This window comes from Phocoena phocoena, chromosome 6, assembly GCF_963924675.1.
Source record: "Phocoena phocoena chromosome 6, mPhoPho1.1, whole genome shotgun sequence".
Lineage (NCBI taxonomy): Eukaryota > Metazoa > Chordata > Mammalia > Artiodactyla > Phocoenidae > Phocoena > Phocoena phocoena.
In genome coordinates this window covers 103,584,246-103,600,653 of record NC_089224.1, presented here as the reverse complement: position 1 = coordinate 103,600,653, position 16,408 = coordinate 103,584,246, and the positions used below count along the sequence as shown (strand labels likewise).

The 16,408-nt window shown below is 53.1% G+C and overlaps 1 protein-coding gene across 1 annotated transcript in view; it reads right to left on the bottom strand.

Annotated features, from left to right (window-relative positions):
- Window positions 1-12,667: 12,667 nt before the first annotated feature.
- The window catches only part of RABGAP1 (RAB GTPase activating protein 1), a 155,620-nt gene continuing 151,879 nt past the window's right edge, over window positions 12,668-16,408 (bottom strand). Inside the window, exons 24-25 of the mRNA XM_065879947.1 lie at window positions 14,170-14,367; window positions 12,668-12,790 (exon numbers count right to left, since the gene is read on the bottom strand). Of these exons, the coding sequence (XP_065736019.1) occupies window positions 12,668-12,790; window positions 14,170-14,367 (321 nt within the window). The remainder of the gene's footprint in view (window positions 12,791-14,169; window positions 14,368-16,408) is intronic.

Below are 16,408 nucleotides of genomic sequence, written 5' to 3'. Positions count from 1 at the left end.
CAGGATCTTCGGAGCTCACCGACTCAAACCAATCCCAGGTTCCCGTGCTAGAATCTAGGCTTTGACTTGAGGTCATTTTAGACCAGATATCCTGGCCTAAAATAGGGCTGTTTTCTTTTAGAGCCATTGGAAAAGATTAACAAACTGGAAAGATAGACTGGAGGGCTGAGGTGTGGCTGTATAAACAGAGGAAGCTTTTGCATTTGAAGCTTGTTTTTCTGTTTGAATATCAATGAGAAATTGAGGTGTGCATTTTCATTTAGCTAATGCTTTCTGAGTACACGCTATCTGGCCTGAGATTGGTGATGGGGATGTCTTAAAAGATTTGAGCCAAACTCTGAAGGAGAGCTGGTGAGCCTGGGCTCATTGGGTCAAAGGAAGAGGGGTGGTCCAGGGTTGGGGTGTGAGTGCAGAGAGATGGCCCTGGGCAAGTGCTGCGCAGAGATGGGGGTGAGGGGCAGATTGCAGTGGCCTGTTCTGCTTGCCAGGCTTCACGGAAGGCTGTGGTCCCCTCACCAGCTCCTCAGCAGATTAGGGCTGGCTGGGTCTCTGCTTAGGGTTAGGTGGGCGTGGAGGTGGATGCAGAATCCTCTTCGGGGAAAGATATTCTTCCCTAACCCCAAGTCACCACCAGCCTTGGCAGCTGCCGTTTTTCTGAGCCACCTGCCATAATCCTGGGGCGGAACAGGAAGAAGCAACCTCTTGGAAACCCAGGTTGTAGGAGTTCTTGAGCCGCGGCTTGCGGAGGGAATGGCACCTGCGTGTGTAGCGTGCCAGCAGAGCTCTCTCCGGGCCGTGACTGTGTTCCCTGCCCTGATGGTCCCACTCAGAGAAGCTGTAGCGCAGGGGTGGTTGTTCCCACTGCACAGACAAGAAAATTGAAGCCAAGAGGCCTCTGCAAACCACCACCTTATTTGTGGTAATACACTGTGGCTCCTGATAAGTGAGTTTTTAATCATAGAAGAAATGGCATTCCTCCTGTTTTTAGAGTTAACAGAAGCCCTCTCTTAGGGATGAGATTTGAGCTCCACCACAACTGTGGGGTCTGGAAATTTTCTCCTTTTACAGATGAGGAAATAGAGGCTTAGACAAGATGACTTGCCCAAAATTACACAGTTAGTTAGTGGCTGAGCCCACCCATTCTGCTGGCGCTGTGCTCACCACTGGTGGTTGGTGTTGACAGTCTAGGCTTTCCTAAAACTGTCTGGCAAGTTTCCTCTCCTCTTTACGAGGCATTCGTTCTACTTACCTTTCTTCCAGACTTCTGGGATGTGTCCTGTGTGGTTTGAGACAAAACACGCAGAAAGCCACCTCTCTCTCCCTGACCCCCCTCTTCTTCCCCTCCCCGTGTGGGAAAAAAGAAACCAGGCTGCAGGCTCATTCTTCTCTGGCCAACCTGGCTCCTGGGCAAGGTTACCGACTGGCCAGCCTTGGGCCAGGTGGCCTGTTTGTTGTTTTCTTTGCCAGCTGCACAGTTGGGTCTGTTTCCACAGACCATCTTTTTGTGCTGTAACTGAACCCACCAGTAATTGCCATCGGAGATCCCCAGGCGTTGTATGAGGGAAGGGATGTGCTTAGGAGTGTGCTTTTCCACTGAGCTGCATCCACGTTTTAGCTGTCAGCTGTCATGTTTCTGGCTAGGCCTTCCTTGTGTGCTCCAACTAAAGGGGTCGCCCTCACAGTTGCCTTCCCAGAGCGCTGGTGCCAGGGTCTCACTGGGCCCTTCCACGATGTAGACGGTCTCAGAAGATGCTCAGCTCTCTGACGTCCTTCAGGCAAGGTTGGAGGCTGTATTATGGGAGGTATGGTGGCCATCATCCTGGAGGGGATCACTCCTTCTACATCATCTGGAAGGTGGCACCTGAGGAACTCAGGAAAGCTGAAAGCACCTCAAGATGGGATAGGTTAAGGCTGCTGAAGGACAGACCTGGAGAGATCATGGACCTTTCCATCAGCTGTTCTTTTGGGGTTTTTTTTTTTTTGTGTGTGTGGTACGCGGGCCTCTCACTGCTGTGGCCTCTCCCGTTGCGGAGCACAGGCTCCGGACGCGCAGGCTCAGCGGCCATGGCTACACGGGCCCAGCTGCTCCACAGCATGTGAGATCTTCCCAGACCGGGGCACGAACCCGTGTCCCCTGCATCGGCAGGCGGACTCTCAACCACCGTGCCACCAGGGAAGCCCTCCATCAGCTGTTTTAAAGGGTTGTATTTACTTGTCGTATGTGGTTCCAGAAGGGGAAAGAAAGATAGATAGTTACGGTAAAGCCAGTTGGGCAGTTTGAGCTAAAGTGTGCCTCCCATGACGTGTGGTGAGAAGTGGGCCCCATGTTACCAGGAGTGCTTAGGCAGGAAGCCAGCTGTTTGCATACTGCAGAGGAAGGTCTTCTATGGGGTGTCAGTTTGCACAGAATGCTGATGTGGTTGGTGACACTGTCAAGACCGCTTCTCCCCTCTTGGGCACATGGATTTATTGGAAACATTCACTGTCACCTCCTATACTAACCAGGCCGTGCTGGGGGAGGAGCACTTGAGGAAAACGTCAGGATTTTCAGCTTAGAAGGTGAAACCCCTGAGCAAGAAGGAGCCCAGGAAGCGGGAGGGGACTGCTCAGGGCCTTGAACAGAACAAGAGCCATCTTCTGTGCTTGGGAGAAGGGCTCCCACTCAGTCCAGGAGCAGAGCCAGGCCTGTGAAGAGACTTAAGAGCTGCGTGACTTAGAGAGTGAGAGGGGCTCCAGCAGATGTGGCCATGGCTTCCGCAGAGCCTGGCATCCAGCTGACTGGGAGGTCTCAAGGAGGAGTGCCTGGTGTGCGCACAAGGGCACAGTTTCTCAGGACGGCGTGGAGGTGCTTGTTAATGGGAACCTGGGAACTGGGATGGTTAGGAGGGTGAAGTAGCAGATGGCATGTGTAGTTCGGGGCCACTTCGTGAAAGGCCTTGGGTGCTGTGCCCTGCAGTGCTTACCATCTTCCAGAACGGTGAGAGAATTCTGGAGGATCGGTTTGGACAGCTGGATGGGGAAGGACCGAAGGAAGGAGTCAGAAGCTGTTGCAGATGCCCGGATGAAGGATGAAGGAGGCTGGCTGAGGGCGTCAGAGGTAGGAATGGCATCTCTTCATAGTCTAGGCTCCTTGCCTGGGCCCAGCAGGAGGTTATGGGGCCAGGGAACCACAGGAACCCCACGTGCAGCCAGGGAACCGGGGGCCGCTGTTCAGTAGGTGCCTGGGACCAAGACAGGAAAGGGGGGTGGTGGCGGGGAGAGGCGTTGCAGTGTAGCAAGGGCCATCTCCATTGGCCAGGAAGCGGGGATTCGGTGGGCCTTTCTCGTGGGTGTGGGGGCTCTGAGCCCCCTTCGTGTGCTCTCTGGGAAGTGTCTCCTTTGGCAAAGGACAGAGAGGTTTATGGGCCGGTCAGTCAGAATCTTACCCTTTCCCTGCATTTCTGCCTGCTGAGTTTGCCAGTCAAAGGGAGTGGCAGGTACTGGATGTTCGTTGGTACAGAGGCTTCTGCTTTTAAAAAAAGTAATGTTTTGGCTTCTTTACCTGGGCAAGGGCTGGAATTCACTGGATTCAGCATTTGTAGAGCAGGGTCTTTAGCCGGGGAAGGTACGCACTTGCTCCACAGAGTGCTACAGGGAAGGGGAAAAGGCGCAATTGTAAGATTACTAGAGAATTTGCTTTGGGCCTCAGTTTTGTGTCTGTCCTGCCACCTCTGGCTCGTTCTGCACAGGTGGGCAGGGAGACCCGAGGAGTCGGGGAAGGTTTCTGCACTTCTGTGTTTCTATACCTCTGTTGGGGACGGGGGCTAAAAAGGCGGTGGTGGTTTTGAGCCTTTAGGTCAGAGCTCTGAAAGGTTAGGGTTCACTGAGACACTGATTGCATCGGCCTTTGGGGTGACCAGGTGTCTCTAACTACGAGTGGCCTTGTTTGTTTAGCCCAGTGGGCCACAGAAAAATCACCTTTTTTTGCGTGTCACAGTGTGGAAATTGATGGGAACGCGGCCTTAGGCCTGGTGTCGACAAACTTTCTGGAAAGGTCCAGGGAGTAACTCTTTCAGGCTTGTGGCCCATTCGCTCTGTCACAGATGCTGAGCTCTGCCGTTCCAGCAGCACCCACGCAGCCAGAGGCAGAATGTAGACAGACAGGCGTGGCTGCAGGCCACACTTCGCCAATCCCTGCCTTGGACTGTGGCGGTTACTCACCCTCTGGCTTAATCATGACTGGAAGCTTCCTCCTGTCTGCTGCCTGGACCCGTCTATCTTCCCACGAAGGCTTCCTGCGCATCTGTTAGGTGTGCAGCTCTTGCCCAGAAGGACCTCAGATTTTGGGTGAGAGGTGGGCCCTTTCGGGGCAGCGGGTGCTGCAGAGCGAAATACAGAACGGGGCTCAGGGAGAGAAGGCTGAGGGTGAACCCGGAGAGCCTGAGGGAGGGAGGGAGGCAGCTCCGGAGACGAGGACGGCTGCGGCCCAGCCTGTGAATAAAGGGCGCTGGGGAGCCAGTGGGAGGTTGTGCTCAGGAAGGTGAAGTGATCACAGATGCACTTTGGAAAGATCCTCTGGTTGGGGAAGACCACGTTTGTGGTTACAAGTAGTATCTTTCAGTTTAGTCTGGGCTCTTTTGCCCAGAGTCTGGTTACTGCTGGTACCCGAGTGGGAAGGAGTGACCCCCAAGTTGGGTAGCTTTTCTGGCCGCCGGCTGTAGGGGGCCAGCGAGTGGCACGGTTTTTGACACGGCAGAGCCTGACATGGTCTGCGGCCTTCGGGCTTCTTCTGTCTCATGTCTAATTTTGGATTGGGGCCTTGGTGTATGAGGGTGAAAAATGCTAGGGATGGGCTTCCCCTCACTTCAGAATGGAGCTGGTGCCTGTAAACCGGGGCGAGACGCACAGGCTGGAGCAGGTGCTGCTCAGGTGCGTCCCGACGCTCTAGGCCAGGACTGACGTCGGGCTGGGGGAGACTGCAGATCGGACACGGCGCCGGCCCAAGGTGCTCCGTGTAGTTGGGGCAAGGAAAAGACTCTATGTAGTGCTTTCTACTCTCCACAGTGTTTCCCCTCAGAGATGTTTCTAGGCAGGTGAAGGGAACTTCTGTTGACTGAGCACCGTGAGGTGAGGTTCCGGGGGCGCGAGCTGCCCGCGTGCTCCCTTGGCGTGGACAGAAGCCTGGAGGGTGCTGGCTTCACGAGCCCGCGAAGAGGCTGCGCAGATGGCGTTTCCTTGAAACCCGCGCGGGCCCGTCAGAGTGGGTGAGAAGCACATGCAGCTCAGAGGAGGGAAGGCGCGTGCCCGAGGCCCCACGGCGGGGGGTGGCCGTGCTGACCCCGGGGGGCCCTCCCCGCAGGGCTCCGGCAGCGCCGCACCTTGGACCAGTTTCGTGTGGCTGTGGATCCTCTGGGGACGGAGCCAGCAGGCGAGGGCTTTGGTGCTGCCCTGAGCCGTTGGGCAGACATGGGCAGGGCCTCAGGCAGGTGGGTGGTGGGCCGCCTGAGGGCACTGCTGCTGCCTGCTCTGAGTGAGGGCACGGCTTGTCATTGCTGAGGTCGGGAGGTGGTTGTGGAAGGAAGAGTCGCGGAGAATCCAGGGCACGTGGGCTGCTGCCGTGGGGCTCCTCAGGCTCCGGGGGGCGGTGCCCTCAGCATGGCAGCGGGCACGTAACTTCCCATCTCTAAGGGGCACAGCCTGGGCCTTCCAGAGGTGTTTCTGGGGTCCTGGAACGGCAAAGACAGAGGCAAGCCTGGCCCAGCCGGATGTGCCTCCAGCTGTGGTCTTTCATCAGGCAGCTCAGCCTGTGCTGCGGCTCCGGCCTCACAGGGAGGCTTGTGTCTGGGGCACCCCAGACCCTCGTGGAGCTCAAGCTTGGCCCCTGCCCCATCCTGGCCCACGGCCATAAGCCAGATGCCATCTGTCTCATTTTCCTGCTTGGGGAAACAGATGATGGTCTGAAAGTTCTTTTTTTGACTCTAACCTAGATATTTCTGCTCTTCTGGCAAGACTTTTTAAAATTTTTGTTCGTGAAGATGAACCACGGATAAGGACAGGCGTTTAGAAAGCTAAGAGGACTGTCTTCTCCACTGGTAGTTGCTAATCAAGAAAGCTGCACCTTACGTGTCCAGCCTCTTCCCCCACTCCCTTCCGCCGGCGTGACGGGCTTAAGTTGCGGTTAAGCTGGCGCTCCTTTCCTTTCCTTGACGTGTCCGTGCCGCTCTGTGAGCCTCCTCGACTCTTCCCCCACTGGCTCCCTCGGCTGCGGCCCTGACGCCCAGGTTGTGATGATGGCCCACACGAGGCATGGTGTGGGGTTTAGTCAGATTCCTGAAACACCTCTTCTCTCACCTGCCAGGCTGGCAGTGCTGGTGTTTGATGCGTCCCTTTCCCTGACCATGGCAGTGTCTCCTGCTCAGGCCAGCCCTGTGCGGTCAGGTGGGGTTCACACTGCACCCCTACTTTGCAGAGGGGACACAGAGTACCGCTTGTCCCCTTGTTCACTTACTGTGGTGGCTTCTCAGACAACAGGCATCCTCAGGGCTCCTGACCAGAGGCCTTACTTTCCGCATCTCCCGGGAATCAAGGGTGGCTCTGCGTGTCTTGTGAGAGCTGTCACCAACCTCCACACGGACTTCCTTTCCCAGGGGCTTGAGGCGGCAAAGGGAATGCTTGGTCAAGGTGGGACACCTCCTCTGCTTCTGTCCTTCTTGATGTCTTCTAATGAGTCATGAGCCACCTGCGTTGGGCAGACTTCATTTACTTCAGCTCTTAGCAGTGTGGATCCTCTTTTCCCCAAAGTATCTGTCAACTCAGGCCTCTGACTAGGGACCATCTGGCCTGTTGTGCTGAACCTCTGGTCTAAGTGGCTGGCTGGGGCCGTCAGTCAGTCACACCTTCAGGAAAAGGCAGGTCTCCTGAGGGAGCCCTAATCAGGGCCAGGGCACTTCCAGGGACAGTGAGGCAGGAGGGCCAGGGAAGGGGCTGGCCTGGGGCCCGGCTCTGCCTGTTAAGCCCCACAGTGCAGGCACTCGGGTCTCCCTGCCTCGTAGGATTCCCGGAGAGCGGCCTCTGAGACTCGCTTCTCACCCATTCCGAGCAGAACTCACTGTCTGGGAAGGACACAGGAGGCAGCCAGTCTAGACCTGAAGCCCTGAGCTGTTCAAGAAGGGGCCTCCCTCACAAAGGAGGAAGGGGTCCTGCTCAGTCGTAGCCCTTCCAGGGCCCCAGGATGGGGGTTCAGGAGGCAAGGAGAAGGCTGCGTTTAGTTGTGGGTAGAAAACCTTTCCCGGTTTCCTGCACAGTTACACACGTGACATCGGACTCCTGGCTGTATACAGCTTGCTCGCTCTCTGGTCTGGTGATGGCCAAGGTAGTTTTTAAGAAATCTATTAAAAATACCTATCTGTATCTATTTACTGTGTTTTCTGAATACACAAGTGTACATAGTATAATTAATTACAGTGCAGAGTCCCTGGCAATAACTTCATGTTGTGTATTATGTTAAAAAAAAAAAAAAAAAATTGGAGAATGCGACCACCCTGGATTGTCCTCCCTCTCTGGGGCAGTGATTACACGTAGGACTCTGAACTTTCAACCTGCGGCGTGGTTGAAGCAGCAGCCTGCACGTGTGGACTGTCACCAGTGCCTCACCCAGAGACGCCTGGCCTTCACCCAAAGGGACTCTGCACCCCGACTCCCACAGGCAGCGCCCACACTGCGGCTCCTGCACACTGACTGTGTTGGACTCTGCCGTAGACTGACCCTCTTGTCTGGCTGCTGCAGCTTGTCTGTAATGCCCTGACATGTTGCATTTTCCCCACCTGGATGAATAAAAATAAAAGCTTCTGTCTTCAACAGCAATGGGCCGCACTGCTCTGTGCAGGACGGACTGACTCTGGCTTTGACGGATGAAAGCGTCAAGTGCAGACCCCCCTCCTGGCCCTGACTCTCCAGCTCAGCACATGTGGAAGGATCTTCCCTTCATGCAGAGGGCCAGGCCTCATTCCTATTCCTGTCTGCGGTCTTTGAAACGCTGCCTCTCTGCTAATGGTGCCAAATGTTTACTCAACCCGAACCTTTGACCCGGGCCCCTGGTGCAGCGAGTGGCACGAGTGCCGCCGCCTCAGCTCAGCTCAGTTCAGCTCAGCGTTCACCGGGTGCCCCTCACACACCTGCCTCCCTCCTAATCCTGACCCCTGACCCGTGGCAGATAGTACACATCGGGACACTAAGGCTCAAAGATAAAGGGACTTGCCCGAGGGAGTAGGACTTCGAAATGGCAGCAGCAATTTGAAAACAAAGCCAAAGCTCTTCCTACTGCTGCCCCTGTGAGGTTCCTGCAGTCGACTGACCCCAGAAACTCCAAGACGACAGTAAGGTCTCTGCCCACCCCAGGAAGAAGGGCAAAGGCGGCCCACGCAGGAGGTCTTGGAGGGAGCCAGGCCGGGCCTGTCGCTGCCCTCCAGGTAAGTGGACGAAGGCACTGGGTGTGTTGTAACTCAGGGCCGCCTTCGCTCTGCACACTGTCCCCTGGGCTTTACAACCACAGCGCACTGATGGAAAGAAGAGCTGGCCAGGCCGGCCTGCTGCTGCTTCCTCCCAGGGGCCCCACTCCCACCCTCTGGCCTGTGACTGGCACAGGGAACAGCAAGAGGAGTTGAAAACGGGGTGTGGAGGGAGCAGCGTTGCTTTCCTTGCTTTGGGGCCCTGGAAGAGAAGGTGGAGGTGGTGGTACCTGGTACAAAGCATTGACATCCCAGATCTCGTCATCACGGGCCTTTCACCTTCACTTTCAAATCTGGGGATAACGTCACTTAACTCACAGGGGTGTTGCGACAACTGGGGGGAGAACACAGGGGAAGGGTCAGGAGCTTAACAGTAGCTCAGCAACCCGTGTGAGACCGAGATGGGCACCGAAGCCATGGCACACACACAACTTGGGAGGGTGAAGTGACCTATCCACGTGACGTGAGCATCCAAGGTCACGGCCCGGCCCTGAACTCAGGGTTTTTGGCCCAGGTACGCTGCTTGTAGTGAAGTGCTGTGAGGGTTTACACCCACCTACTGCCCACGTGGTCATCTTAAAGCAGCTGCCCTGCTGGTCACCGGAAGTTAGTTAGAGATGGGGATTAACATCCTAGCCTTGTGGTCTGGGCCAGGAACCGCTCTATGGGCCCGATTTCTTCGCCTATAAAAGTGGGGGAAGGGCAGGGAAACGGAGTGCTCGGTCCTCTTGTTCTGGGAGCGAGCACCTCAGCCATTCTGAGCTCACTTGTCTCATCAGCCCCCAAATGAAGCTTAGGAGAAGATCTGCATCCCAGGGTCAGAACCAGGCATCTCTCTGAGCAAGTGAAGCACTACAGACAGCCTTTTTTTTTTTTTTTTTTTTCAGACAGCCTTTTAAACCCCCATCAGCCAGATGAAGAAACGGGCTCTGAGAGGCCAAATGACTCTCCTCTCTTGTCACCTACCTCCTCCCCCTGCATAGATGTCTTGGTTTTCACAATGAGAGCGGTGTTCTGGACTAAGTTTTAGCTCCCATGGAGTTCTCTTTCCTTCACTCCTCTCGTGGCTCACTCCTGCCCCTGGGACTTGGGGTTCAGAACAGACAGGGGCAGCAGATGCCTCTTGCCTTTCATTCTGAGCTGCCTCCTTCCCCCTGAGAGATCATGACCAGGCCCTGCAGATCCGCTCAGGTTCAACAGGGCCTGCTAGACGGTCTACTCAGCCTGTCACGCAGAAATACGGGACAGGCTGAGCAGGCTTCCTGAAATCCACACTCACCTGCTTCTGCTTCCCACCCTCCCGCCTCTCAACCCACTTGGGTCTGGCCCCTCCGCTGTGCCCCACCCACCTCTGCTCTCCTCCCTTCCTGAGCGCCAGCAGATTCCCAGTCACCAAGCCCATGAGCCTTCGTCCAGTCCCGTCCAGTCCCGCCCTCTCCCGAGGCGGAGCTTGCCTGTTCTCTCCGGATGTCCCGGAGTCACCTTAGGCCCCACGTGCCAAGGCTGACTGGCTATGGGCGCCTTTCTCCTGGCAGGGCACAGCTGCTGGGATGAAGATTTCTGCAGAGTCCCTACACTCCGGAACACCGGGACCCTGGGGACTGGAAAAGCCCGGAGCAGGCTGGCCCATCTGGACTCTGGCCCTTGTTGGCCAGGAATGTGGATCCCAGAAATATGCCTTCTAGTCTGTGAGCGGCAAAGGGATCCCAACTGTGCTCCGGAGTCCCTGTCCTGGTCTCTGCAGAGCATCTGTCATGGCCGGGCCCCTTGCTAAGCACCTGCCCTGATTCAGTTCAGCGGAGAGAAGATGGGGCAGGGCTCACTCACCACCTTCCCTTCTTCATGGCCTGCATCTCAGGCCGCTTCCATCCAAAGGCTGGGTGTAGGGGGTCCTGGAGGGCAGGTCAAGCAAGGAGGGGACCGTCGGGTTGGGGAAGCACTGCTCTTCTTCCTGCTGCAGAGAAGGGGGCGAGGTGGTAAAGGACGGCCGAGGGTCTGGGAGCCTCGTCCCTATGGTGCTGCGGTGTGGGATGACCAGCAGGGAACAGAAAGGAGCTTTCAGAAAGAGGTACCTGCTGGCCATGCCACCACTTCCCCTGAAGGTTCCAGCAGAGCATAACTGGACCTCGGGTACTCGGCCTTTCTGCTCTTCAGCCATTTCCCCTGCACATTCACATTTTGGGCCTGCAACTCCCTCTCCCATCTCTGCCTGGTGAGATGCTTTTGTCTTTCAAGGTCTTACCACACACACCCTTACCTCCTGTAAGACTTCCCTAACCCTCAAATACACAGGTCATGTCTCACTTTATTTCTCCAAGACAGGCAATGCTCACGATGAAGGCACAGGCCTCCCAGGGGACAAAGCCTGTGTCTTCTCTCACCCCATGGGCCTGGAGCACATTAGCTGCTCATTAAGTGTCTGAATGGATGAACGGGGAGGCGCTGCCCAATGCTCAAGTACACCTATTTGTCAGCCCAGAGGGTGGTCTTCTCTGACTGCCCGTGGGAGGGAGGCAAGAGCACACCATGATAAAACTGGTTGTTACAAAGCAATGCTGTTTGTACCAAAATATTTAATGAATATGCCGTTAAAATAAAGCCAACAAAAGAAATAGTAATACAAGTTTACTGGTTTATATTTCAATTCATAAAGTTGACACACTGAAACTACCCTAGCACAATGTCCACGCACCTAGTTTTAGATGGGCTTACAGCTGTTTTGGTAACTGAACAAGAAAGACACAGAAAGCGGTGGAGGGGATGGTTTGGGGGTCAGGGGTTGCCGCTTGTTACCTCCCTGATCACAGATGACCTCAGCAAGCGTTAATACAGCCAACAGGAAAAGAGATACAAAACAACCCAGGTGTCTTTATGTACAAACCAGTGCCTCTTGTAACCAGCGACCTCCACACTGCACGCAGAGAAGACGACAGTCATCTGCGAGACAGCCTGTCAGCATATCACTATATAAATTAAAAGTCTAAAGTTATTTTGTTTATAAAAAAGGTGCTAAAACCTCTATTCCATAGTTCTGAAGCGAGAACTTGCAGCCCATCTGAACAGTGAGGTTTGCACCCAGCCTCACTCCGGGGAGGGCCCAGGCAGGCAGGGACACAGGCCAGCCGGACGGGGGCCTCTTGGCATGTGTGTCCTGCACATCCTCACGTTTACACACACACACACATACACACACACACACCTCAGAGTCTTTCTCACTTGTACAAGCTGTTGTGCAAAAACACTAGAACCTTGAAGTGAGGGAGCTCTTCACAGCTCTCGCGACAGCAGGGTGGAGAGCAGAGCCCGACAAACCTTGAGTGAAATTAAGTGCCCGAAATAACCACGTAATTAAGTTGTGCAGGTCAGTCCTAGTCTGGGATTGAAACACTGTCAATTGGGTGCACTGGGAAAAGATATTTATATACACACACACACACGACACATTAACCAAAATAAGGTTTGTCCACGTTATGATTAATCCAGTCTCGACAGTCGGTCAAGTCACCCACCCCAGCACTGTGGAGTCATTTGGCAGCTAACACTAAAAACAACAGGAACTATGAGAGTTGCATAGAATTGATCAGAAACATGTGAATAATGCCAAACCAAAAACCTGTGCATCGTAGAGTTAGTTTAACAAAACTAGGTGGCTTCACCTACAACCATGAAACCCTCCTATTTAAAACAAAGTGCTTCTCCATGTCTACCTGGAGGACCCTCTGCTGGCACTGGAGCAGATAATTATTTGAGCTACCGATCCCCTGCCCCACCTCCCCCAATATATAATAATATGTGTATTTTAAAAAAAAAGATTAAAGGTTTAGAAAAAAACCAAAGGCCTGAAGGATCCCCAGACTCTGATAATGTCACTCAGCCGCTGGGCTGGGTGAGGAGCTGACCTAACCGGGAAGAGGCCCGGAGGTCACACGGAGGAGTGGCTTTCTGGAACGTCCAGGGTGGCAGGCCAGCCGGCAGGCCTGTTAGTATCAGGAGTGAGGAGGGCCTTACCGCACAGGCTGCCTGCTTCATGAGCTCTGGTCCAACAACCTACCCACATGCTTCTATGGATCTGACTTAGGTACATTCTGGTCCTGGGACATGTCACAGAATCACACATCTGGCCAAAGAAGGCAACAAAAGGTGTCATGTTTTCTGAAGGTGTCTGGAGGCAGCAGCTGCTCTCAGCAAGTCTCTTTCCCTTGAACCCCAGTTGCCGTCTTTATGGAGCTCAGTGTTCGGTTAAACCACGTCTTCTTGGCCGCCTGTACCTCGTTGAGGGCAAGGCCTAAATGGTGCTCCAAGTCCTGGAAGAGGAACGACGTACGTGAGGATGCTGGTCTCCAGTGCTAATGACACTGCCTCCCCAGAGCCGAGCCAAGACAAGAATTCAGTCTATTTCCTCTTGAGAGGGCTCTGGAAATTCCCCCAGTTCTCAAAGTGGCATAGAAAGATCTGGAGTGCCTAAAGCTCTGGGAGATTTCCTAGTTAAGACCTCCTCATTTCTTGCCTCGTCTACTTATTAAAACGGCCTCCCACCTGAATGTCTCCCTCTCCGTCCACCCACTGCATACCAGGAGACAGACCAAATGTTCTACCTAAGAATGCAGCATTAATTTCCGGCAAGAGCCTTTCAAGCCTAGACCCCCTAGCAAGATGTCCGAGATGCTTCAGAGTCTGGGCAGAGACTCTTCCAGCTTGGCACCCACTTCCACCCCTACTTCCTACAGGCCCTTCCAGGCAGGCCCTCTCCTCCCTCTGTGCTGCCTGACACACCATGCCCTCCACCAGGAAGGCTCACTGTTCTGTCTTTTCTCCAGCAGCAACCTCTGCTCACTCTCGGACTACAGCCCAGATACTGTCCTTGGTGAGGCCTCTCCTCGCCGCCTTGGATGGTCACGGAGGCCACGTGCTAGCTGTGCGGCCCCAACAGTGAGAACCGGGCCTGGGCGAAGTAGACGCCCAGGTACCGTGTATGATACGAAGACCAGGGCTTAAGCTTTAGTCCTGAACTTGGTTCCTTCTGCGAACTGTGCCTGGTGCCTACCTTGTGCTCAGCATCAGGCCTGATGGAACTAGCCATGCAGTATAACGATGAACAAAACAAGCCCCCGTTTCTCCAAAAGGAAAGGAGGCCCAGATAAATTAGGTAATATGTCCAAAGTCACAAAGCTGGGTAAGTGACGGGAGCGGGGGCATAAAAGCCTGTATTTGTGAAGCCCTCAGATATCGTGCTGAGCCCTTCCCGTGCATTATCTTTTTTAGTCCTCAGAGCAAACCATCAGAGTGATCCCTCATCACCTCCACTGGCAGAGGAGGAACCTGAGGTGAAAGGAGGTTACTACTAACCCAAGGTCAAAGAGTTTGGTGGTGCAGCTGTGATTTCAAATCATGCATTCTCTGCTCCAGCAGAAAGATTCCAAGTTTGATGGATAATTCTCATTATGAGAAAGTCCAATCGTTAGGACAGGCTAAATGCTAATTAAACATCCACTAGTAAATAGCAAGTAATGGGCTTCTTCCCATGAGGATTATGGTTCAAGTTTAAAAGGGAAAAAAACCCCAAACCATGAAGATCATTTCTGGGGTTTCTAGCCCACACCAGGGAAATCCTGACCCCGTGCAGGTCTGGGTCCCGCCACACCAGGGGCAGAGGGCTGGCCGGGGGCACAGAGGCAGCTGTTACCTGGATCTTACACTCAGCTTCCACCAGCTGCAGCTTGGTTTGTGCCAGTTCCAGTTCCATCTCTCTCAGCTGGTTCTTGAGTGTTTCCTTCTCCTCATCTGTGTCCTCATCCAAAACTTCCTTAGCTGAGCTGATGCCCTTTATGCGCCCTTCTTTGTTGAAAAATTCCCGGCAGCGCTCACAGTCATCCACATTTTGCTGAAATTGAATGTCAGATGTGAAGAGACAAAGAAGACATGAAGGTGTGAGCACCTCCTTTCTGGGGAGCCAAGAGATGGCTTCTCTGCAGAGCACTACAGCTTCTGAAAAACTGTGTTCTCTCTGTAAACTGGCAGATGACCTACTGGAAAAGTCACCTGGTGTTACACACCAAAAGCAACACAAATATTCTTAGGTCTTGATCCAGTCATCTCACTTCTAGGAACCTTGGCTAAAAAGATGAAAAATCAGGCTTCCCTAGTGGTGCAGTGGTTGAGAGTCCGCCTGCTAATGCAGGGGACGCAGGTTCATGCCCCGGTCCGGGAGGATCCCACATGCCGCAGAGCGGCTGGGCCCGTGAGCCATGGCTGGTGAGCCTGCGCGTCTGGAGCCTGTGCTCCGCAACGGGAGAGGCCACAACAGTGAGAGGCCCACATACTGCAAAAAAAAAAAAAAAAAAAAAAAACAAACAAAAAAAATGAAAAAGCAGTGACTAGATACAGATTTACATACAAGGAATTTCACTACAGAATTAGAGACACAAAAAAGGGGTGGGGAGATAAACTATCCAGCTACTGGGAAAAATTAAATAGGATGTGCTATATTTATACAAGGAAGTACACAGCCTCAGAAAAGTTTTTGAGGAATTTTTCGTAACATGGTAAAAATGTTTAAGTGCTGGGTAAACTAGGACACAAAAATGTCTTTAAAGTATAGCTACAAGGATATACCACATTTCATGAAAATAAGATGGCAATGACTGTAAGAAAACATCATTTCGTTTTCCTCTAAGAAAATATTCTGCCAATTAAACCACAAAAAGCCATGAGTTATAAAATATGTCCCAATTTCAGATGTAAATGTGAAAAAAATGCCTTAGAGTGAATGAAATTTTCTATGTTAGAACAAAGACTGAAAGAATACACGCCAAAGTGTTAACGATGATGTTGTCTGTGGGTAACAAGATTATAAGGGTTCTTTTTCCTCCTTTACTCATTTTCCAAATTTTCTGCAATGAACATTATTAGTTTTAGCATCAGAAAATAAATTTTGTTTAAAAAATAGGTACTGCTGGTTAAACACTACTTATAATGGAGGCCAGGTATCATCTTGCTCCAGGTAAAATGCTGGTTTGTGCAGACATGGCCATGGACTCCCCCACGTTTCTGTCCAGAGTTGTAAACATGTTAGTACAGTATCTTTCAGTAAATTACTCATCTCAGTAAAATCTGAAAAGTATTCTAATAATAAAGAAAGAAAGCACCAAGTTACAAAAACCCTCAAATTGGCAAGCAAACATTAAAAACTCAGGTTCTCATTGTACCTGGGCCCATTACAGCAAGAGGAATTGAGCTCAGAAGGGGAGTGTCCCCCTGCTACAGAACAATGTGGGGAGTGACCTGGCCTCTGCGCCCCACCCTCACGCACAGCCTGTCACCTGCAGGACTCTTCCACCTCACCAGGGTGCTGCAGTAATCACAGACAACACCTGAAGTCCTGGGGCTCTTGTGTTTTGTTTTGTCTTTTTACAAGTGAAGTTAGCACAGAGGAGGACGTTACACAAATTTGTAAGGAAGAGGGACACTTGTATTTTGAGATCTAATGCCAGAGCTCTTCTGGTCTTATCTGTATCCCCTGCCTAGAGGAGAGAGGCAGAATATCAGTTGTCAGTTGTAGCCACCTTGTCAGGTACTCATCAGTTTCCCTCATTTTTGAAATCAAAGCAGAATACCCAGGGACTTCCCTGGTGGCGCAGTAGTTACGAATCCGCCTGCCAACGCAGGGGACACGGGTTCGAGCTCTGGTCCGGGAAGATCCCACATGCCACGGAGCAACTAAGCCTGTGCGCCACAACTATTGAGGCTGCACGCCACAACTGCTTGCTGAAGCCCGTGCACCCGGAGCCTCTGCTCGGCAGCAAGAGACGCCACTGCAACGAGAAGCCCGCACACCACGACGAAGAGTAGCCCCTGCCCGCCGCAACTAGAGAAAGCCCACGCACAGCAACAAAGACCCAATGCAGCCCAAAATAAATAAATAC